Genomic DNA, 22,574 nt, shown 5'->3' with positions numbered 1-22,574 from the left:
CATGATGGAATGTGAAAGAAGATACATGGTCAGGCAACTCAGTTTTCTATTCCTTGTTTGAGAGACAGCCAGCTTCCTCCCTTCGAAGTCTTGGGAAATCTCGCCTCTTATTGAAAAGTTTGTTACTATGGCACTTCAGAGAAGAAAAACTGGAAGACTCTCCAACGTGCTGGGCGGCAGAAAAAAGCTACAGGAAATAATTAATTTGATCCATGTCCCTAGTAACTATCTTTCTCTCTTCACAGTGTTTTCACAGTGGCTGTGGTACGGGGCTTTGAGAAAGAAAAGAGATAGTCAAGGACGCGTGACAACACCCGACAGCAGTACAAACGTACAGGAAGTCAAACTGTACTTTGTACACCCTAATTTACACAAGACCTCACTACTTGCCTGTAAGCAAGGAATGAATTAATATAGGGTTAAAGAGAAAAAGGATGTGTAGAAAAGAAGAGGAAAAAAAAGAGAAGTAGGCAAACATGACACTTGTCAGTGCTCACCCATCATTTGCTACCTGCTGTTTCTGCTTCAGGATGATGTGCTCCTGACACTTCAGAGCAAACAGCACGAACGCAGCTCTTACGATTCACATCGTTACGAATGCATAGTAACTGCAAGAGTTGTGCCCTTAGAAACTCAGGAGGATCTTCAGGAGAGGAACGCTAGCGAAGCTGTAATGAGTTTTAGGCAGGATCCAGGCAGCTCTCTCCAGATAGAGCCCTGATCTGGGAAACGTACCAAGTCATGTGCAATCTCAGAGTGCATATTGGCTGGTCGGTTACTGGGTAAATGCAGACTTTAGCTCCCTGAAAGCCGCTCGGCGGTGTTTCCTTTCCTCCTCTTCCCGCTTTCGCTCATCCTGCTCAGCTTTTATCTCTGCCTCGAACTTACTGGCTGAAGAGAGGGCTTGAACCTTTATGAAAAAGAGAGGGAAAACAAAACAGCGTCAAGGCTTGCATCAGAGGGAGAGCCAGAGCCTCAACTACCCCTAGATGCGCAACACAGAACCGTTTGCTGCACTTCCCAGTGCTCCCTAGGAAGCTCTGTCAGGACAGGTCAAGTGTTACTTACAGTGCAGTGCTTGGGTATTTACACCCAATACCCATTAGCATGCTTCACTTTAAGGACAACAAAAGAAAGGTCATTTCCTAGTAAGTCACTAACAAGTCACCAAAACAACGCTCTGAGCACTAGCAGGCAGCACAGCAAACGTTGCAAGTATACAGTGGGAGAAACTACTGCAGAACACAGTTCTGAATCACAGCCAAATCTGAGGACATCATACTACACCACGGATAATCTGCAGATCAAAGAGACATTGTTTATTTGCTGGCTATTTTTCCAGCTTTCATCTCAGTACATCTGCTGTGCAATAGCTGTGTTATGCTCTTGGGAAAAAACTTCTTATATAAACAAGCAGGATTATTTTCTCTCCAAGAGAGCTTTCAAAAAGGGGCTTTGTCAGCTTCGAATGGTGCAAAGCTCTTTCTGCCAACCCCAGGACCCTGCAGAATAATTTTGATTCCAAAGGTTACAGAGAGCCGCTGGAGAAAGAGATGTCTGAAATCCTACACTCCAAAATACTCCATTCACCACTGAACTCTGAGCGTTCTGGTTGAGGGAGGTTTTGCAAAATGGGAAACTCAGTCCCTACTGCTTTAGCTTTCAGGACGCTTTTGTCTTTAAAAGTGGTCAGCCAGCCAGGCCCACAGAGCTCCCAGCCACAGAGGTCAACCAGTCAGCTCCACCAGGGTAAGACCCAGAGCAGAGACAGTGAATTAAGCTGTTCTGATGTTGACTGACCTGCGGAGGAAGGCTGTAGCTATGGGCCAACACAGTTAGAAGGGAAAAGCTATAGCTGAGTTTGGGGGGGTGGGGGGATGAAATACACATCCCTTTAGCTAGGGAGAAATCCAGGAGCATCTTCTACTGAAAAGCAAGCAGGGTCAGTGTCTCAGTGGCAAATGAGGCCTCTGTGCAGAGCTTTTTGATGTTCCTCCATGCCACACCATACCTTCGCTTCAAAGAAGTTCTTGGCTCCTTTGACTCCCTCAATGGAGACATCTATCTCCGAGAGCTTCGCAAGAGTCAACAGGCCGCTGTCCTCCTCGAGTTCCCCAGCTGCAGCTTTATGGAAAATCAGCAGGAACTAGCAAGACAAAGACGAAACACATTCAAGTTCTTCACTGAGGCTCAAACAACTTAAAATGCAAACAGCGCAGATATTTACCTGGAGGGGGCTGGAATTTACATTTCTAAGCAAAGGAAACCAGGTTTATGTAAACGAAGTGGCACCATGCAACTTGTGCCCTGGCTCTGGTACATGGCCCTGTTGGACTTAGAGGTAGAAATATCCCAGGAAGAGGGTTTTCTGGGGAGCAGAGTCCTGGTGAAGCACAGCTATCAAGCCTGGGCTGCTACACGGCCAGAGGAAGGGAGACCTTCTCTCCACCTGCCTAGTACAACCATGTATATAGGGGGCTCACATGCATCTCTATGTCCCCACACCCTAATGGTGTATTCACAAGCCTCTCCGCCAGCTTCTCCAGTGTTCTGGGAGCTTGGATCACATCCCATGACAACGAAAGCTGTGCAAAGATGGCCCTGGCTCACCCCTGAACACCAGGCTCCCTGGACCAAGGCCTCAGTGCGCTCCTGTAAAGAGTTAACAGCAGCCCAAGCATGTGCACTTGAAAAGGATCTGGGGACTGCCTGGCTGCTCCAGACCCTACCTTCTGTCCTTCCCAAGCCTTACGGTCCACATGGTACAGGAGGGGAAAACAACATTCAGGTCAAACGCACCAGGACAACAGAACATAGTTACTTCAGTTGGTCCCTTGTCTAAGGCATGGGAAAAGTGACGTACATCAGTCCATCCTCGGAGCTGTGCCTCAGTCTCTTCCAGGGAGCTCCATCCGGTTTCGGTAAGGTGACCAAAGCCTGTGTAATCCTGTTGTGCCCATTAAACACCATACAGGAGAGGATCTCTAAGGCCTGTCAGAAGTCAGGTCAGAGGCATGCCCTTGGGACAGAGGGGCTTCAACGAGCATCCACAGAGCAAATGGTTTTGAAACCTTTGTCCTGCACTGGACCATAGGCATTTAACAAGTACAGAGTCACTTCAGCAGAGTGCATATTGGCATGTGAATTGCAAAATGAAACAAATAAAAAAAGAGCAGTATTATCCTCCAGGAAAACACAATTTTATTTTTTTTTTAACAGAAGGGACAAGACCTGCCTGCTTAAAAATAAAGACCTCTGCACCACCTTCCACCTGCTAACCAAACTCCAGGTTACGATGTGGATGCTTTGTGCATCATTTGAGAGGTCCTGTAACTCCCTGCTATTCTTGGCCACCCCAGGAGGTGTCTCAATGCCTGGCACAGCACAGCACGGAAAGAACAGAGGGGGACAAGTCACCTGGGTACAAAAGGAGCACGAGCAACAAAGCTGCACCACCACACCACTTCAGACCAGGGCGGAGGGCTGAAAATACCACATAGGGCTGCCCTGAGATCCGTTTGCACAGGAACATCAAATGTCTGTAGTGCTGTGCTCCTCAGACTGCCAGGCTTGGGACTTTGCTTCTTCCTACGGAGAGCCCGAGCGGTCCCGGTGGAGGGCAGCAGAGTCCCAGCATCTGCGCTGAGCCAGCCCTTCATGCACTCGCCTACTTCAAGTTGCTTGCTGAAGCTGGTGGAGATGCAAGAGTTTGGGAAGGCTTCCCATGGGGAAGGGTGTGGAGATGACGGCAGTGTTGGCGGCCCTCTCGCAGAGGCAGTGTCACCAGGGATTACTTCAATGCAACAGCTTCGTAACCCGTGTGTGCTCAGCACAGAGCAGCCAGAAAGCAGGCTGTGCTTGGGGAGGGAACTTTTCCCCCTCCAAACACTTGTAAGAAACTTAATGACGCTCTGCTGAACGGGCAGAACATCCTGCTCAGAAAAAAAAACAAAACAAACAAATCCTCCCCGAAGATACCCTCTCCCTCTGCGCAGATCTGCTAGGCTCCGGCTAGTTCCTCTCCTCCTCCACCACCAGGCACAAGGACACGGAGGGCTGGCAGCCAGGCTGGCATTAGTCATGGTTCCTCCTCACAGTTTCTGCTCCACCCTGCGAGTTCCACTTCCTGGCATTGGAAAAGGGTAGCGGAGGCAGCACAATCCTGAGGTCTGGTACAGCTGTTGCTTGGGGAGGGACTGGAAACACCCAGTCATGAGTACAAGTGTGCATGAATCATCCTGAAACTAGGGAATGGGGCAGCATTCCTCCTGTGGAATATGGGCTGTCGAAGCCAGGAAACTGAGCTCAAGGAAACCAGGGACCCAGCCACCACCTAGGGCAGGCACATGGCATAGCATCAGCCCCAAGAACCTGGCAAGGCAGACCATGGGGCACCATGCTGACTTCCACAGGAGCTCAGGAGCAATCCTTCATCATGGAAGCACACCCCTGCAGTCCACCTCACCAGTTATTTCCCCTCTAGGCATCCTCCTCACTAACTAGAGAACGCCAGGAACCTGCATTCAGTTTCCCTGATGAACTCCTATTCCCAGTCTGTCTCACTCCCTTGCTGGGCCCAGGACGCATCTCACACAGCTAAGCCTCAAGGAAAGGTCAACAGAGAAGCACAAGTGAATCATTTTGATACTTTGATACACATCCCCTGCTCTCAAGGAGGATGTGACACACACTTTCCACCCCACTAACCTCAGAAGAGCTAAGAGATGTATCTGCTCTCACATCCTTCATGATCCAAGGCCTACCCCCACAGTGCCAGGTCTCAGAGCGATGCTGCAGCTACACCACCCCACCGGGCACTGTGCTGGCCTTGGGGATGTGAGGGAAGGTACAGGATTGACTGGAAACAGCAGGTTACCAGAAAAGCAGTGCCACTCAAGGCTGTGGTTTGCACCAGCCCTGCTAGCAAACACATGACGTGGGTCAGTGTTTAAGCTGGTGAAGGCGTGGGAGACAGTCGGTGGATTTTTGTGGGTTCTAGATAGCAGCTACAATTAGACATTATTATTATAGCAATTAACCCCAGTTTCCTGTGGTAATGACAGAATTAGACAGTCAGAGGTGTTTTTTTCCCCACATTGTACCTAATCTTTTAAGTCTAAATTTCTTTGCTTGAGTCACAGAGGGAGTCTGGTGCAGTTCTTCATTGTTGATGTATCGATGGACGCTCAAAGGTCAATGGTAGAAGGCAGCTTTCCTAACAGGGCCAGCGGTTCAGCAACAGCAAGGCAGAGCCATACATGCCTGCTTTCCAGGGGACAGCTTACACGGAAAGGGAGGATGTGACACTGCTCAAAGCAGCAACAAAAGGTGACCTATTGCAAGTGAAAGAGGTCCTTAGCAATTCTCTGGCCAGGCCACAAGAAACGCATCTCCAGGCAGATACATCAGGACTCGATATTGTCTGGAGAGGCAGACAGGAGCCCTCCAGTGCTCAAGTTACACCCTGCTGAGTTCAGATGCTCATTTAAACCAGGGTTTCTCCATGTGTCGTCAGAGTGCCCCAAGTCAGCTTGGTCACCCACCATGTGCTTGCTTGTCACCACCAATGGAAAGCGGAGGGGTGCAGGTCTACAGGCTAGTTCGGATCCCCTCACCCACGGATAAACCTGCCTCCCTGCCAGACCTCTGGGTGAAAGCAGCAGCTGGACACAGTGTATCTGCAACAAGGCAAGAAGCACCCTGCTCCTCTCTACCACAGGAAGCTTTGGGTACATGCCAAAGCTGCTGTGTAATTGGTCCCCAGAGCTCTACCAGTGATGCTCCGCTCCTTCGTTCCAACCCACGCACCACTCAAGCTGGTGTTTGCTTGACCATCGTTTTGCATCTGGCGAGAAGCTACAACAGCACCAGCTGCCACACACTGCCTGCCAAGGGCTGGCAGCACAGGCATCCCATGCCAGCTGATGAGTGCCTGCGCAGGGGGCTGTGCTCCAAACAGGTGGCAGCAGAAGAGGAGCTGCTCTGCCACTTGTGCCGCACCACTGGTGCCAGGACATCACTGCACCTTCCAGAGCCTTGGGGATACAGGCACTTTTCTTTCAGAGGAGAGAGCCCTGGCAGCAAGCCCAGAGGCTGTCCCCAGCTCTTCACTCAGGGTGAAGGATGGCCCAGGGGGCATGCAGAGAGGCAGAAGGCTCCTCCAGCCCACATAGTGATTTGGAAATCACAGTGTGACCTGGGGCCAAGAGCACGGTGCTTTTCCTGCTCCACTGGATTCTTTGCTACCCCTGGTTTACCTCTGACCGGTCACATCTCCTTCCCTGCCCAGAGGAGCTGCTGGGTTAAGGCTTTGCTGGTGTGAACTGACAGACTCTCGCTTCCCAGATTTGCTTGTCTTTCTTGCTCTCTATGGGCCAGGCCCTGTAACCCAACAGCCTTCAGCCTCTATCTTCTACTGCTGCCCTCTTACAGTGAAAGAAATTCAACAAAGCCCTTGGGGCACAAAAGCAGGGGGAGACGGTGTGACGTGCCAGCACAGAGGGACAGCGCAGCAGCTCTGTGAGCTGCTAGGCACCTCTCACACCCTGACCAGCTGGTCATGGACCCCAGCTGCTCATTCTCCCTCTCAGGCAGTGCCAAAAGTCCCAGCACTTCCAAGATGAAGAACTTGGGTGCCCTGAGCTGTGGAGAGCTCTGTACTTCATCTCCACCACCAAGCCCCCACTCTGCAAGAGGCATGATGAGAGCACAGCCCCCACAGAAACAAGGAAGCCCAGCTGCTTGGGGCAAATTGCAGCCATCCCCTGGAGCAGGAGAAAGTGGGACAGCAGCTCAGCCCTCAACTGATGCAGGACACAAGCAGCGCTGGCCCTCCTGCTGCCTAAGGGGCCGTCGGTTAATTCAGAAAGCCACAGTATGACGTACACCTCTGACAGAGAGCAAAGCAAAGCCTGGGAGGAGATGGTGCAACAAGAGGTTTTGATATCTGAGCCCCTCCTTCCTGCTGAGATGAGTTTGGTACCCTTGAGTGCATGCAGGTCGCTGCTCAAACTCCCTCTCTTCCTCTGCCCGGCAGCAGATCCTGGCCTGCCCACACAGCTCCCAGCAGGCTCAGCACAGCAGTGACAGACCAACTTGTTCACTGTGTGTCCCTGCTGAGCCAGCATGCAGTACCGAACTGCTGCATCGCCACATTCATTCCTCACTGCAGGGAGGCAAGCATTCCTCAGGAAGCTTGCTGTGGCTGGTCACTGCATGACGGGACACGATATAAACTGGAAGAGGAAGCCTCCTGTGACCCATTAGACCAGCTGCTCCAAGCAGAGCCCTTCTCCTGCACCTGAAATGAGTCCTGAACTGCTGTAGTGCAGGAGGCCAGCAACAAGATCTTGTGACTGAAGGGACGTGCCACTTCCAGCTATAGCTGGGAGCTCTGTCAGCACTCCTGGGCAGCTGCAGCAGGGCTCAAACACACTCCCAAAGCAGGCAGAGAGGTCGGACAGCTTTGACACCAGGTACCGTTACTGCCCAGTGGAGATGGATGCTGACAGTGGTCCACACCTCATGCTCCCCATGGTGTGGAGAAGCTCACCTGCTTCTCTGCTGCACCCCACAGCTGGAGAAACATAGAGGCTGCCTCCTCCCTCCACCCAGCAGCCACATCCCTGTCTGGTCCCACAGCCACCCTCACCTCACGGAAGCTGAGCTTCCCATCAAAGTCTTCATCCACCTCCTTGATCATATTCTTCAACCCCAGGTGGGTCTGTGGGGCTCCCAGCTTTTCCATCATCAGCTTCAGCTCCATCAGGTCGATGTACCCATCCCGTCCTGAGTCATACCTGCAGGGTGCAAAGGAGAGGGGGTCAGCCCCCACCATCCCCCATATCCATCTTCCCAGAAGAGGAACTGTGCAAATGGATAAAGTCATGGGGTGGTTCAAAGCTTGGGGGAGAGGGGAAGCTGCACAACATGGCCAGTGCTGAGATATATTAAGCTCAGGGAAGTAGTGGGCAGCTTTCAGAACTGTCTCAGTGAGAGAAGTGCTGAGGGAAGCTCAGACCAAACCACCCACACAGAAGCTGAGTTCCTCCATGCTCCTTATCTCAGTGGAATTTCCATCTCGCCCACTTGCATGTCCAGCACAAAGATTACTTACACACAGCTTACACCATGCAATGGCATGGCGAGGTGAAGGCACAGCACAGCCAGCTGCTGCCAGGTCTCCTGCTCATTTAGAGGAGAAACAGGGAACAGAAACCAACCAGAACCTCCCAGCAGAAAGCAGCTATCTTTCTTTGTAAGCAAAACATACTCCCTCCAGCTGTGAAGATCTTTCCTCTCCAAAGCGGTTTTGTACTACACAAGCACCACACTTCAGGGCAGATGTTTATTCAGTGTCCCCGGGCAGAGAAGAAAAACAGTCCTGGGAGAGCACAGCAATCCTCGCTGGTGCTGGGGGCTGCACCATGGAGCCAGGCTGGCAGAGGAAACCTCTAGGAGTGAGACTGGAGTGGGACTATGCTCCCAATGGAGCACAAAGAACGGCAATGACTCCTTGCAGGAAGGGAGAGCACTTGTGCAAGGGGCAGAGCCCTTTAGAGGTGGGTGAGCAGTGACCTGCCATGCTCAGCCGAGGACTGTGACTGATTCCTTCCCTAACATCCACTGCAGGTGAGAGTAAAGCATCTGACCCACCCAGCAACCAGTGCTTCACACCCACCAGGGCCATCACTGGGTTTCAAAGTCCAAAGGCTGAAGGGATGGGCATTTTGCTATCAAACAGCCCATAGACAGCCCTCCCTCATCCTGGTCCTGCAGTTGGGGTCCAGCACGGAGTGAGGGGCTCACATGGGAGGACAGGGCAGGATTCACCAGGCTGGGCTCAGCCCCGGTGCACAGCCTGCCACCACCACCTCACTTCCCATCCTCCTCGCCACCATGTCAACCCTGACAGTTAAATTCTTTCCACCATTCATAAAAGAAATTCGAAGCACAGCACTGAAGCTTTCCCCGTTGGCAAGAGCCAGTCAAATCCTCCCACCCATCATCTTTTATTGACTGTTAGCTCTCTTCCAAAGAAATGATGACTACAGTCGTCCCAGACTGAGACATGCACAGTTGTGGTTACCCTGGAAGAAAGCACTTTCCAGCTGAGAAACCTCACAGCCGCAGAGGAAGCTGTGGAAGAGGAAGGCACAAACAAAGCCACTGGCCCAGAGCTGCTTGCAGGCGTGGGCAGCGCGAGGCAGGGCTGCAGCCAAGAGCACTGCCCCTGCCTTCGCCAGCACAGGGTGTCGCTCCCCTAAACTGGGATGTTCTCCACAGCTTTCCAGAGACCCACTACCACCTCTGCAAAGAGCTTTTACACTCTCTGTGCATCCTTGTTTCCAAGGGTCCCATGCCTAAGAGACCTTGAATGATAGGGACATCACCACCAAGCTGGCGTGCAGCCCTTGCTACCAACCTGTCTGCACACTCTGCAGCCAGCAAACCCACGAGCTCACCAGGCTGGACAGCTTTTTGGAAAACTACAAAAGAAACCTCCGTCAGCGCAGAAACCAGGTCACAGACCTGAGACGTCACGGGGAAGAAAGACAGCAAGTTCAGCGCAGCAAGGAAGGTGTCAGTTAATTAAGGCACATGTTCGCAGCGTTAGCCAGTCCAGCTCCGAGACACACTTTCAAGACCTCGCAAAAGCATAATAAGTGCAAAATTTAATTGTCAATTTGCTTTTCCTTTAAGTTTGGGAGAAAGGGTGTGGAGCTGTTCCTCCAGAGCAAGGCAGCTGGAAAGGCAGTGCCTTTGATCAGATAAAGCAGGAAAGCGTATCACGGCAGGGAGGCACTTAGGATTGAGGCTGGATTATTTTTTTGGCCCCAGCAAGCTCACGCTGCCCTTTGGCTGGGTGCAGAAGCAGGACTACACCAAGGCCTCCACCAAGGGCTGCCCATCCAGGGTCAAGACACTGCCCAGCCCCTCGGAGGCAATGAATAATGGAGATGAAGGCAAAAGGAGGGCACATGCCCAGCCTGTGCCTGCCATGCTCATCTCACTCTTCGGCTGCAGAGGCTACCCACAGGCAAACACCATCCCTTGGTGCCTGCCCTGGCACTAAGACCGGGGGCAAACGCACTGCCCCGAAAGAGTTAAGCATGGGGCACAGCTCCAGGGCTCGTCATCCCTGCAGAGAGGCAGCACAAAGCCCGGATTGTAAGAAACGGATCTTGCCAGTGGCAGCCGTGGCGGCAGAGCAGCACGTTGTACCAGCCGCACAATGGGCCTTGAGTACGCCGGGCCGGGGTACAGCTGGCGCTGAGAAGCACTCCGAAATCAGGTTACCAGCCCCTTGCAGTCGGGGACAGCCAGACAGAGGGACGCTGAAGTCCCCCAAATACTCGGTACCAGCCCCGTGGAGCAACAGCAGCACCCTGCAAACTGCTGCATTCTCTTCCCAGCCCCCTCACCTCCCAAAACAGCCCGAGTATTTTAGGACCTGGGTGCAGTCACTCAGCTGCCACGGAGCCGCACAGCCAGACTATTTAGGGAGAGGCATATTTATAGGGCATGAGACGGTGCAATCCATTCCCCACGCAGGCACAGGCACTCGGCACAACGGGACACAAGTTGCACGCTGCACCTTGTTAGTCAGTTGATGCTCCCAGCACACCTCAGCCCTGCCAAAAACCCCACTGTCTGCCTTTTGGGAGCTCCCAAAATCCCACTGTCTGGTTTTTGGGAGCTCCCTTGGGAGCTCCAGCCAGCCCCCAATACTCCTCTCACCTGTTTCACTGCCTACACAGCAGCCCTGTCCCGGTGATGGACACCAGTCAGCCTTCACAAGCAGAGCTGGAGAAGGGCTCCTGGGCAAGTTTGGTCCCTAAATGCATCCTAGCATCCCAGGGAGCCATCCTGTCCCATACTTCAGGGGTGGCGCAGCAAGAATACGCAGCACTCACGTGCCTTGCCAGCCTTCCTGGCCCCGCCGTCACCTGCTGTCCTGCCATGACACCAGAGCTTTGCTTCCTTTGGGCTCAAAGCTGCCCAGGCTGTGAGCCAAGCCTCACCTCAGTGACGCACGCACATTACGGACAGAGGGGCTCTCATGCCGATGGGCAAAGATGTCTCACGGCGCAGGCAGGTAGACCAACTCCAGCAGCTAGTCAGTGCCACAGCGAGTCCCCACCTGCGACAGCTGGGACGCCGCAGGCAGCTACGAGCACCTCGGCCGGCATGATAAGGCTTCGCAGCGCCGCCGCCGCACCAGCATTCCTGGCAGGAGATGAGAGACAGGCAGTGGCTGCCAAAATCTGCTGCAACAAGGATACACTCAGATTCCCACGCTGGCTCGCTTCCACCCAGGCTGCAGAAGTGCTGGAGGAGGAAATCAGGAGCAGAAATTGGAGGGGAAAGGGAATACTTGCTGAACAGACTTGCTCAAGAGCAAGAAGTGTGTTACACATGATTACAGCCGGAGTAAAATCATTGCACCGGTGTTACACAGCACAGCTGAGGGGTTACACCAGAGGAGAATGAAGGGTCAGGAAGGGAGGAAAAAGGAGATGCTGAGGACTACATCACCTGTCCTAACTCGGCAGTCACCTCCCAGCCACCTGAAAAACCCCAAGGGGAAAAAAAAAAAAAAAAAAAAAGGTGAATAAGCAATCTCAAACCTTGAAGGATCAAAGAGTAGTTTCTAAACATTAATGCTTCTTGAGAAAGGCCAGAAAGAAAACCTGCCCTCCCTGTACACACTCGCTGTACCCAAGCTTGCTCCACACACTACGGGCACCTGTACTTTGATCTGCAGTTCCTACATGCTGCAATGGCCTAATACAGGCTTTGAAATAAAGCAGTCAGAGTAATGGTGCTGAAGTAGTAATAATCTCCTCTTAAGTATTTCAAAATCCTTTAAGTAGTACTTTATTCCCTCTGAGCATTGCGTTTCACCTTCCTTGGAGAGGGAGGTGCTGATCTCCCCAGTATCCAGTGATAGGACGCGTAGGAAGGGTTCAAAGCTGCCTCAGGGGAAGGTCAGACTGGACACGAGGAAGCATTTCTTGACCAAGAGGGTGGTCAGACACTGGAACAGGTTTCCTAGAGAGGTGGTCGATGTCCTGTGCCTGTCAGTTTTTAAGAGGCATTTGGACAATGCCCTTAACGTGCTCTAACTTTTGGGTCAGCCCTGAAGAAGTCAGGCAGTTGGACTGGATGATCATTGTACGTCCCTTCCAACTGAAATATTCTATTCTGTTGCTGAGAGCTTTCAAAACAATTCCACCATATCAGGGTGGGGACAGGGACAGGCTCCTTGGCCACGTGCAGCTCCATCCTCCCCAGCCTGGACAGCAGGAATTTTCCTGCTCTTAGAGGGACATGAGAGCAAGATGAACGTCTCCTCCAGCAAGATTTCCTCTGAGATGCTGGGTGAGACCCTGAGGCACCAAAGCCTGCAGGGCCCAGGCTGGGTGCTTGGTACCTGGGGTGGCTGAGTCCCCATGGAGATGACCTCCCTGACTGCTGGAACTCCAGAGACAGATGGTCACAGCCCAGAGACAGTTGGTCATGCCAGGAGCATGGCAGTCCTGGAACAAGCAGGTCTGCTGCAGCACATCAGGCAGGTCCCTTGGTGCATGGATACAAGGCAAGAGGCTCCTGAGCAGCTCCAGGAGGGCAATGGGACATCACAGCCTCTCCCACTGGCCAGGCACAAGGCACTCATGAAACGTGTGGGCAACACAAGAAATTCCCTAAATACAAAAGCAACAGCAAGGCTGGAATTTCTCCACTCTGCACCCCGCAGATGAAGCTGGCGGCTGTTTTCCTCCCCTCTATATACCTCAGAAAGGTCACTCCCGCCAGGCACAGCCTCCCAGCCTGGCTTTCACACCCCCCTCTGCCATTTCCCTGGACAGGATGGCACCAAGGGGAGCTGTGAGACTTCAGAGCTGCTGAGGGTTTGCTCACAAGACTTGGGGAAGAGAGGTTATCATGGTTACCACCATCTCCACACATTGTCAGAATAGGCAGCTAATTAGGTCACATTATAATTAGCCTGAGCTGCAGACATCCTGGTCCCTCTGCCAAAAAAAATACCTATCCCGAGAGCTGCCTGCACTCAGCAGCCCCTCACAAGCTCCTGCACAGCCCCAGTACCTGCAGCAGACCCCTGCACCCATCTCTAGGGGAACAGGGCTGAAATGGAGGTATGCTGCCAGGAGAAGGCTTGGACAAGAGGAAGAAAAACAAGCTCAACTGTGGCAGCAGGAGCAAGAAGCATTGTTTCTGCTTTAGAAGGATGCTCCTGGCACAGCCAGCAGCACACAGCACCTGGATGGAGCGCTGGATTTCAGCAAGTCCCACCTTCAGATGGGCCCTTTGCTTGCACCCTGGCACAGGGCAGTCACAACCACCAGCTGTACCTGTGAGACGCCCTGACAGGTGCCAGAGCAGCCACTATCACCAGTGTCTCCCTCTTCCCAGCCAGAGTGCCCTGACTCAGCCCACAGCATGCCCAGGTCCCACAGGCTCAAGTTTAGTCCAAATTACAGGTTTATGAGTCCCACTAAACTGGAAAGAAGCACTTTTGGATGGGAAGTCTGAAACCTTGCATACCATGGCATTGAAAAGATACATCCCTGTCTGTCAAAAGCTTATTTTTTACAGTTAGTAAGAAAGACTCTGGGCTATGGTGGCCAGGGCCAATAAGCCATACAGAGAATAAAAGCCTTAAAAACATTAACTCAAGCTCTGACTGGCAGGAATTAAGGGAAATGTTTGCTCTCCTCCTGGAGCACATGGCACCGGCCAGTTCTTGAAACAGGCTGCTGGGAGCAGATGGGAGTAAAGACCAGATCCTCCGCCACCACTAACACCAGATGCCTGTAACAGAGTGAAAATCGGACGGGGTTTTCTGTCCACCTGTCCGGGGAGCACAGGGGAGCACACGGCCCAGCTTTTTCCTTTGGCACAGCCGGTCAGCACTCGACTGCGATAACCCTCAGAGGACGCACAATGTTTTCCAGTTACATTGACCAGCTGATTAGCATTCAACTGCACAGCCTAGGTTTCCCCGCTTACAAGGCCGACGTTTAATGAGCTCATTGTTGAAAAATTCGGCTGCAATTCAGCTCTTCCACTTTTTATTTCCCAAACTACTGCTGTTCCTTTCCTTATTCCTACTGAGACAGTGCCGCTGCCCGCTCCGGGCTCTTGCCTGCAGCTTCTGGACGCTGCAGCTGCCTGCACCATTCGTCCTCCTGCCCTCGCAGCACCAAGTCTCAGCCCTCCGCAGAGCAGGACCTCCCCCCCTGCCCTTAACCGTGAAGAGGGGTGCAGGACTGAGCGGAGCAGCAGTCTCACCCAGACCACCTCCCTTCCTGCACCCAACTGCCGACGCAACTCTGCCCGTGCAACAAAGAGCTTCAGTAAGCTCACAAAAGCCCATCGCTTGGTCTCCCGCAGCAAAAGCCCCAGCTCGGGCCAGCAACACCCTACCATGTTGGGAGCTGAGAGCGTTCAACCAGGCAACGACCCCAGCCTCCAGGGCGCCCAAGGCAGCTTTCAGGTAGAAGGAGGACCTAATAAATTAGAAACCCTGCTGCGGTCACCTCCATCAGCTGAAGTAGGTCTTTGCACCCTGCCGTGACAGCCCACATAGCTCCTCTGTGGCCCTGCCTCCTCATGCCTGGCATCAGCTCACCTCCAGTCCGGCCTGTCTGACCTCTCTCTTTGGGGCTGGGAGGACATGGGTTCCCAGGAGCACAGGGGTTCGTGGTGCTGGAGGGAAACCTGAGCACAGATAATCAAAGCTACACAGGCATGGCCCAACTGCAGGAGCTGGTGGAGGAGAGAAAAGGGCAGGATCACAGCCCCGGGAAGGGGCTCTCCGCATTGCCACTGTCAGCTCAACTTTAATACAAACCTTTCTGCCAGGAGGGGATCCCCATCCCAGCCACCAGGAATCAAGGAGGAAGAAGAAGCTTCGTTTGGGTGCATGGGAGGGAGCACAAAGCCTGGCAAAGGGGACCTGGGAAGGAGCTGCAGTGCTAACTGGCAGAGCCAGCATAGCTGACGGGGATGTTTGGGGTCACAGTTGTTGAAGGTAGACGCCCAGTGATGCTGCAAGGCCCTGGGACAGACCCGTCAGGTGCCCCACGGCGTGGGGCAGCAGTGCCTGTGCTCTGTAAGCCCCCTCCATCCCACCCACAGCGTCCCCCAAAGCCCCGGCTCATCGGTGCCACCACAAACCGCCACCATCCCAAACCCAGGTAGGGAGCTAAGTGCGAGGCTGAGCTCCAGCGCCGGGTCTGAGCGAACCCCACGATTTCCCCCCCACAGCACGGGGACATGGGGATCAGATGGCCCCGGTAACCCGCCGCAGCTTCTTCCAGCCCGACCGCAGAACCGCGGAGAAACGCAAGCATCTCTCCAAGAGCAGGCAGCCTCTCTCCAGATGTTCCCCCGGGGAAAAAGCCTGGGAGGGTCGGCGGAGGGAAGGCAAAGCCCCAAACCCGACGGCAGAGCCCGCGGGTCCGGGCGGGCGAGTTCCCCCCCGTCTCCTCCCCGGCCCCCCCCGCCGCTCCCGCTCCACTCACAGGCGGAACATGCGCTCCATGTCCTTGATCTGACGGCGGCTGAACTCCTTGAACTCGGTGTAGGGGTTGAAGACGGCGGCCCGGCGGGGCTGCGCCGCCCCCTCGTTGATATCCTGCCGCCGGCACAGTTTGGCGCTCAGCTCCGCGCCCGCGCTGGCCGTCAGGCAGCTCCGCTCCTCCTCGTCCCCGGCCGCCTCCTCGCCCTTGGCCACCGCCTCGCCCTCCGCCGCCGTCCCGCTCTCCTCCAGCTGCAGCCGCCGCTGCAGCTTCTGCGCCAGCTCCTCCGAGGCCATGGCCCGGCGCTGCCCGGCTGCCGCTCTCCCGGCTCCCGCCTCGCCTCGGCACCGCTCTGCTCCGGCCGGGCCCGCCTGCCCCGGCCCGCAACTTTATTCCCTCACTTGGAAGGAGAGGAGCGGGGCGGGACGGGGCGGGACGGGGCGGGACGGGGCCGGGCCGGGGCGGGCGCTTAAGGAGGCGCGGTGGCGGCTGCGTGGGGGCTGTTGGCACGTGGAGAGGCCGCGCTGTCCCCATCCCCCCCCAATGTACACCCACAGCCCCACGGGCTGACTGACCCCCGCACCTGTACGGTCTCCCCCCGAGGAATCGCCCCCGCTCAGGTACGCCCACACAGACCGGCTCCTCAGGTTACCCGCCTCCTCAGGCCGGGACCACCCCCCCGTCAGGTACAACCCCATGGCCGCCCGCCCAGGCGCCCCCCCCATGGGCAGGGTGCCCCCCCAGGGACCCCCCTGCACCCCGCGCCAGGGCGCCGCGCTGGCCCTAGGGCCCCAGGCCTTGTATGTCCCACAGCCCCGGCCTGAACCACCCCGCTCCGTGGGGTGAGAGGAGCCCCCACGGCCGGCTGGGAGCCCCCGCGGCCCGGGAGAGCCACCGGGCCCCGGCCGGCTCCCCAGGCACCCCGCAGCCCACCTCACGCCTGCGGGGACGGTGACGGCCAGGCCTGCCCGGTGCCGGGGCAGAGGGACCCCTTAAGCCCCGCCATCCGCCTCTGCTCTCTTATCTCCTTGGGCTAAAATTAACCCAGGACAAAGCTCAGCTCAGCTCTGGGCTCTCCCTCCTTCTCTGAGGAGCATGAAAGACAGGCAGCCCCTTTCCACCACCCTGATCCCCTTCCCGACCCAGTACCCAGTGCCGTCTCTGCTGTTTCCCGGGCTCTGTGGGGGACAGGGGTGTCCCTCCCAGGACCATCCGTCCCTGGCCTGGCTGATAAGAGGCTGATGGTGTCTCCCGAGGTGGGATTAGGGCTGATGAGGGGTGGTTTAGGTTGGCTGCTGATGGGATTTACCCACCAGGGAGGAGGGGGAGAAGAAAGTACCAGCTCGGACATGCTGCCTGCTTATGTCCCCCATGTGCCTGAGCCTGTACGTCACAGGGAACCTGTCCCAGCAGCTGTTATTTGGCTGTTTCACACCTCCAGGCAGGTAGTAAGCAGTTCTCTGGCCCTACCATGATGTGGTGACCTACAGTTGACCCTCTTGGGCAAGCTCATTCCCACCAAACCTCCTCAGAAAATGTCTGCTGAGATCATTTGCAGCAACCCTGCCTGCTATCTGCGCAGCTCCAGGCTGCCCCAGCAAGGGTTGGAACGGCTGCAGGGTCACCACAGCGTGTGCCATAGGAAGGCAGCTGCAGGTGTTTTGACACCAGTACTGCCTGAAAACATGACAGCTCAGTGGAAGGAATGGCATGTGCTGTTACCACACTACTTTGCTCTCAGACAGTGCCAAGTCCACGGTGAAGAGTGGCTGCTCTCACCCGAGGGTCATGGAGAGGAGAGCTTGGAGATGCTGCTTGGCCATTAGCCACCCTGCAGACTCATGAGCCCAGAGGTACTTCCGCAGCTGCTGACTGGCCAGAGAGGTGGGTAGAACCAGGTTGAAATCAGCAACAGCACAGTCAGGTTGCCATCTGCTGGAAATAAATTTGTGGGGTCTGAGACAGCTGGTAAATACAAGGAGAAAAGCAACAGTCATTTCCAAACTGGAATTGGTACAGAGGGAACGTAACAACAACAAGGAGTATGAGCATAGGGACCTGTATTAGGGGATGGTGGTGCTTCTGTATGGCAACTCAGTATAAGGGAAACACTGCACTGCTGGGGAGTACTACGGGGTGCAAATCTGAGATATAGCGGTGCAAATCTGAGATATAGCAGTGCAAACAGTATGGCGCAGGTGCAAGAGTGTGAGTGGTTAGGTGAGATGGCTTTTGGTAGGCAAGAGAGCAGGATAGGGGGGTCTTAAGAGAGGGTGTTGCTGTGTGTTGTTGTGTTGGCAGAGACTATGTAAGGGTTTTCTGGAATACCCACCTACTGTATTGGTGGGGCTTCAGGGCAGTGTGGGAGTGTGGTGGGGCTTAGGTGAGAGGTGTGTAGGTGGGACAGGGGGGCAGATCTGTGTGTGAGGTGTGTGCGGGTGTTGAACTTGGTGCTTGTGGACAGGAGAGAGTGACTGCAGGATGCAGGTTGCCCTGATCTGTTGGACACTGAGACTCTAGTGTGGGATGACAGAGTGGAGGGTATCACTTGAGAGGGTCACTGGAGCTGTAATAACCCTGTAGCCTGGGTCAGTGTGGCTGTGGCGGAGGGTGGGAGGGCGATGGGGTGACGCGAGAGGGCTGTCGGCGCGGCGACGGGTGCCTACGGCCATACCACCCTGAGAACGCCCGATCTCGTCTGATCTCGCAAGCTAAGCAGGGTCGGGCCCGGTTAGTACTTGGATGGGAGACCGCCTGGGAATACCGGGTGCTGTAGGCTTTTTCCTTTGGCTGGGGGCTGGCGCGGGGCAGGCGTCGTTTTGGTGGTGGGCGTTTTGGGGGGGTGAGGTGTGCGGGGTGCCTGCGGGGTGTTTGTTTGCGTGTTGGTGGTGGAGAGTGAGGGAGGGTCAGGCGTGGGGTGTCCGGCGGGGTGTTTGCGGCGGGTGTTTGAGGTCGAGGGGCGCGGGTGGGAGGTGGCGAGGGCCCTGTGGCCTGGGTCGGTGTGGCTGTGGCGGAGGGTGGGAGGGCGATGGGGTGACGCGAGAGGGCTGTCGGCGCGGCAACGGGTGCCTACGGCCATACCACCCTGAGAACGCCCGATCTCGTCTGATCTCGGAAGCTAAGCAGGGTCGGGCCCGGTTAGTACTTGGATGGGAGACCGCCTGGGAATACCGGGTGCTGTAGGCTTTTTCCTTTGGCTGGGGGCTGGCGCGGGGCAGGCATCGTTTTGGTGGTGGGCGTTTTGCGGGGGTGAGGTGTGCGGGGTGCCTGCGGGGTGTTTGTTTGCGTGTTGGTGGTGGAGAGTGAGGGAGGGTCAGGCGTGGGGTGTCCGGCGGGGTGTTTGCGGCGGGTGTTTGAGGTCGAGGGGCGCGGGTGGGAGGTGGCGAGGGCCCTGTGGCCTGGGTCGGTGTGGCTGTGGCGGAGGGTGGGAGGGCGATGGGGTGACACGAGAGGGCTGTCGGCGCGGCGATGGGTGCCTACGGCCATACCACCCTGAGAACGCCCGATCTCGTCTGATCTCGGAAGCTAAGCAGGGTCGGGCCCGGTTAGTACTTGGATGGGAGACCGCCTGGGAATACCGGGTGCTGTAGGCTTTTTCCTTTGGCTGGGGGCTGGCGCGGGGCAGGCGCCGTTTTGGTGGTGGGCGTTTTGCGGGGGTGAGGTGTGCGGGGTGCCTGCGGGGTGTTTGTTTGCGTGTTGGTGGTGGAGAGTGAGGGAGGGTCAGGCGTGGGGTGTCCGGCGGGGTGTTTGCGGCGGGTGTTTGTGGCCGCGGGGCGCGGGGGGGAGGGGGCGAGGGCCCTGGGGCCTGGGTCGGTGTGGCTGTGGCGGAGGGTGGGAGGGCGATGGGGTGACGCGAGAGGGCTGTCGGCGCGGCGACGGGTGCCTACGGCCATACCACCCTGAGAACGCCCGATCTCGTCTGATCTCGGAAGCTAAGCAGGGTCGGGCCCGGTTAGTACTTGGATGGGAGACCGCCTGGGAATACCGGGTGCTGTAGGCTTTTTCCTTTGGCTGGGGGCTGGCGCGGGGCAGGCGTCGTTTTGGTGGTGGGCGTTTTGCGGGGGGTGAGGTGTGCGGGGTGCCTGCGGGGTGTTTGTTTGCGTGTTGTTGGTGGAGAGTGAGGGAGGGTCAGGCGTGGGGTGTCCGGCGGGGTGTTTGCGGCGGGTGTTTGAGGTCGAGGGGCGCGGGTGGGAGGTGGCGAGGGCCCTGTGGCCTGGGTCGGTGTGGCTGTGGCGGAGGGTGGGAGGGCGATGGGGTGACGCGAGAGGGCTGTCGGCGCGGCGAACGGGTGCCTACGGCCATACCACCCTGAGAACGCCCGATCTCGTCTGATCTCGGAAGCTAAGCAGGGTCGGGCCCGGTTAGTACTTGGATGGGAGACCGCCTGGGAATACCGGGTGCTGTAGGCTTTTTCCTTTGGCTGGGGGCTGGCGCGGGGCAGGCGTCGTTTTGGTGGTGGGCGTTTTGCGGGGGTGAGGTGTGCGGGGTGCCTGCGGGGTGTTTGTTTGCGTGTTGGTGGTGGAGAGTGAGGGAGGGTCAGGCGTGGGGTGTCCGGCGGGGTGTTTGCGGCGGGTGTTTGAGGTCGAGGGGCGCGGGTGGGAGGTGGCGAGGGCCCTGTGGCCTGGGTCGGTGTGGCTGTGGCGGAGGGTGGGAGGGCGATGGGGTGACGCGAGAGGGCTGTCGGCGCGGCGACGGGTGCCTACGGCCATACCACCCTGAGAACGCCCGATCTCGTCTGATCTCGGAAGCTAAGCAGGGTCGGGCCCGGTTAGTACTTGGATGGGAGACCGCCTGGGAATACCGGGTGCTGTAGGCTTTTTCCTTTGGCTGGGGGCTGGCGCGGGGCAGGCGTCGTTTTGGTGGTGGGCGTTTTGCGGGGGTGAGGTGTGCGGGGTGCCTGCGGGGTGTTTGTTTGCGTGTTGGTGGTGGAGAGTGAGGGAGGGTCAGGCGTGGGGTGTCCGGCGGGGTGTTTGCGGCGGGTGTTTGAGGTCGAGGGGCGCGGGTGGGAGGTGGCGAGGGCCCTGTGGCCTGGGTCGGTGTGGCTGTGGCGGAGGGTGGGAGGGCGATGGGGTGACGCGAGAGGGCTGTCGGCGCGGCGACAGGGTGCCTACGGCCATACCACCCTGAGAACGCCCGATCTCGTCTGATCTCGGAAGCTAAGCAGGGTCGGGCCCGGTTAGTACTTGGATGGGAGACCGCCTGGGAATACCGGGTGCTGTAGGCTTTTTCCTTTGGCTGGGGGCTGGCGCGGGGCAGGCGTCGTTTTGGTGGTGGGCGTTTTGCGGGGGTGAGGTGTGCGGGGTGCCTGCGGGGTGTTTGTTTGCGTGTTGGTGGTGGAGAGTGAGGGAGGGTCAGGCGTGGGGTGTCCGGCGGGGTGTTTGCGGCGGGTGTTTGAGGTCGAGGGGCGCGGGTGGGAGGTGGCGAGGGCCCTGTGGCCTGGGTCGGTGTGGCTGTGGCGGAGGGTGGGAGGGCGATGGGGTGACGCGAGAGGGCTGTCGGCGCGGCGACGGGTGCCTACGGCCATACCACCCTGAGAACGCCCGATCTCGTCTGATCTCGGAAGCTAAGCAGGGTCGGGCCCGGTTAGTACTTGGATGGGAGACCGCCTGGGAATACCGGGTGCTGTAGGCTTTTTCCTTTGGCTGGGGGCTGGCGCGGGGCAGGCGTCGTTTTGGTGGTGGGCGTTTTGCGGGGGTGAGGTGTGCGGGGTGCCTGCGGGGTGTTTGTTTGCGTGTTGGTGGTGGAGAGTGAGGGAGGGTCAGGCGTGGGGTGTCCGGCGGGGTGTTTGCGGCGGGTGTTTGAGGTCGAGGGGCGCGGGTGGGAGGTGGCGAGGGCCCTGTGGCCTGGGTCGGTGTGGCTGTGGCGGAGGGTGGGAGGGCGATGGGGTGACGCGAGAGGGCTGTCGGCGCGGCGACGGGTGCCTACGGCCATACCACCCTGAGAACGCCCGATCTCGTCTGATCTCGGAAGCTAAGCAGGGTCGGGCCCGGTTAGTACTTGGATGGGAGACCGCCTGGGAATACCGGGTGCTGTAGGCTTTTTCCTTTGGCTGGGGGCTGGCGCGGGGCAGGCGTCGTTTTGGTGGTGGGCGTTTTGCGGGGGTGAGGTGTGCGGGGTGCCTGCGGGGTGTTTGTTTGCGTGTTGGTGGTGGAGAGTGAGGGAGGGTCAGGCGTGGGGTGTCCGGCGGGGTGTTTGCGGCGGGTGTTTGAGGTCGAGGGGCGCGGGTGGGAGGTGGCGAGGGCCCTGTGGCCTGGGTCGGTGTGGCTGTGGCGGAGGGTGGGAGGGCGATGGGGTGACGCGAGAGGGCTGTCGGCGCGGCGACGGGTGCCTACGGCCATACCACCCTGAGAACGCCCGATCTCGTCTGATCTCGGAAGCTAAGCAGGGTCGGGCCCGGTTAGTACTTGGATGGGAGACCGCCTGGGAATACCGGGTGCTGTAGGCTTTTTCCTTTGGCTGGGGGCTGGCGCGGGGCAGGCGTCGTTTTGGTGGTGGGCGTTTTGCGGGGGTGAGGTGTGCGGGGTGCCTGCGGGGTGTTTGTTTGCGTGTTGGTGGTGGAGAGTGAGGGAGGGTCAGGCGTGGGGTGTCCGGCGGGGTGTTTGCGGCGGGTGTTTGAGGTCGAGGGGCGCGGGTGGGAGGTGGCGAGGGCCCTGTGGCCTGGGTCGGTGTGGCTGTGGCGGAGGGTGGGAGGGCGATGGGGTGACGCGAGAGGGCTGTCGGCGCGGCGACGGGTGCCTACGGCCATACCACCCTGAGAACGCCCGATCTCGTCTGATCTCGGAAGCTAAGCAGGGTCGGGCCCGGTTAGTACTTGGATGGGAGACCGCCTGGGAATACCGGGTGCTGTAGGCTTTTTCCTTTGGCTGGGGGCTGGCGCGGGGCAGGCGTCGTTTTGGTGGTGGGCGTTTTGCGGGGGTGAGGTGTGCGGGGTGCCTGCGGGGTGTTTGTTTGCGTGTTGGTGGTGGAGAGTGAGGGAGGGTCAGGCGTGGGGTGTCCGGCGGGGTGTTTGCGGCGGGTGTTTGA

At 57.2% G+C, this 22,574-nt stretch overlaps 1 protein-coding gene and 11 non-coding genes across 12 annotated transcripts; 11 read left to right on the top strand and 1 right to left on the bottom strand.

The window, feature by feature from the left end:
* Positions 1-578: 578 nt before the first annotated feature.
* On the bottom strand, positions 579-15,847 carry EFHD1 (EF-hand domain family member D1). The gene is made up of 4 exons (XM_086618398.1): positions 15,555-15,847; positions 7,652-7,799; positions 2,012-2,146; positions 579-910 (listed from the first exon to the last, which is right to left on the bottom strand). The coding sequence occupies exons 1-4, from the start codon at positions 15,845-15,847 to the stop codon at positions 776-778; spliced, it is 711 nt and encodes a 236-aa protein (XP_086474524.1). The 3' UTR covers positions 579-775.
* A 2,364-nt stretch (positions 15,848-18,211) lies between these two features.
* On the top strand, positions 18,212-18,330 carry LOC147528097 (5S ribosomal RNA). The gene has a single exon (XR_015222471.1). It is a non-coding gene; the product is annotated as a 5S ribosomal RNA (ribosomal RNA).
* Positions 18,331-18,618: 288 nt separating this feature from the next.
* LOC147528096 (5S ribosomal RNA) lies at positions 18,619-18,737 on the top strand. The gene has a single exon (XR_015222468.1). It is a non-coding gene; the product is annotated as a 5S ribosomal RNA (ribosomal RNA).
* Positions 18,738-19,025: 288 nt separating this feature from the next.
* Positions 19,026-19,144, top strand: LOC147528095 (5S ribosomal RNA). The gene has a single exon (XR_015222467.1). It is a non-coding gene; the product is annotated as a 5S ribosomal RNA (ribosomal RNA).
* A 288-nt stretch (positions 19,145-19,432) lies between these two features.
* On the top strand, positions 19,433-19,551 carry LOC147528094 (5S ribosomal RNA). Its single transcript, XR_015222466.1, has one exon. It is a non-coding gene; the product is annotated as a 5S ribosomal RNA (ribosomal RNA).
* Positions 19,552-19,841: 290 nt separating this feature from the next.
* On the top strand, positions 19,842-19,960 carry LOC147528093 (5S ribosomal RNA). The gene has a single exon (XR_015222465.1). It is a non-coding gene; the product is annotated as a 5S ribosomal RNA (ribosomal RNA).
* A 288-nt stretch (positions 19,961-20,248) lies between these two features.
* On the top strand, positions 20,249-20,367 carry LOC147528092 (5S ribosomal RNA). The gene has a single exon (XR_015222464.1). It is a non-coding gene; the product is annotated as a 5S ribosomal RNA (ribosomal RNA).
* Positions 20,368-20,656: 289 nt separating this feature from the next.
* LOC147528091 (5S ribosomal RNA) lies at positions 20,657-20,775 on the top strand. The gene has a single exon (XR_015222463.1). It is a non-coding gene; the product is annotated as a 5S ribosomal RNA (ribosomal RNA).
* Positions 20,776-21,063: 288 nt separating this feature from the next.
* Positions 21,064-21,182, top strand: LOC147528090 (5S ribosomal RNA). Its single transcript, XR_015222461.1, has one exon. It is a non-coding gene; the product is annotated as a 5S ribosomal RNA (ribosomal RNA).
* Positions 21,183-21,470: 288 nt separating this feature from the next.
* On the top strand, positions 21,471-21,589 carry LOC147528089 (5S ribosomal RNA). The gene has a single exon (XR_015222460.1). It is a non-coding gene; the product is annotated as a 5S ribosomal RNA (ribosomal RNA).
* A 288-nt stretch (positions 21,590-21,877) lies between these two features.
* LOC147528088 (5S ribosomal RNA) lies at positions 21,878-21,996 on the top strand. The gene has a single exon (XR_015222459.1). It is a non-coding gene; the product is annotated as a 5S ribosomal RNA (ribosomal RNA).
* A 288-nt stretch (positions 21,997-22,284) lies between these two features.
* LOC147528087 (5S ribosomal RNA) lies at positions 22,285-22,403 on the top strand. Its single transcript, XR_015222458.1, has one exon. It is a non-coding gene; the product is annotated as a 5S ribosomal RNA (ribosomal RNA).
* Positions 22,404-22,574: the final 171 nt, after the last annotated feature.

This window comes from Tauraco erythrolophus, chromosome 11 (genome assembly GCF_009769465.1).
Source record: "Tauraco erythrolophus isolate bTauEry1 chromosome 11, bTauEry1.pri, whole genome shotgun sequence".
In the NCBI taxonomy this organism is placed as follows: Eukaryota; Metazoa; Chordata; class Aves; order Musophagiformes; family Musophagidae; genus Tauraco; species Tauraco erythrolophus.
The sequence above is the reverse complement of the archived record's forward strand: the minus strand, read 5'-3'. Positions and strand labels throughout refer to the sequence as shown.

Coding starts and splice junctions, on each gene's coding strand:
- EFHD1 (XM_086618398.1), bottom strand. CDS start 15,847: ATGGCCTCGGAGGAGCTGGCGCAGAAGCTGCAGCGGCGGCTGCAGCTG. Junction 2,147..7,651: donor GGAAGCTCAGCTTCCGTGAG/GTGAGGGTGGCT, acceptor TTGTCTTGCTAG/TTCCTGCTGATTTTCCATAA. Junction 911..2,011: donor AGAACTTCTTTGAAGCGAAG/GTATGGTGTGGC, acceptor TTTTTCATAAAG/GTTCAAGCCCTCTCTTCAGC.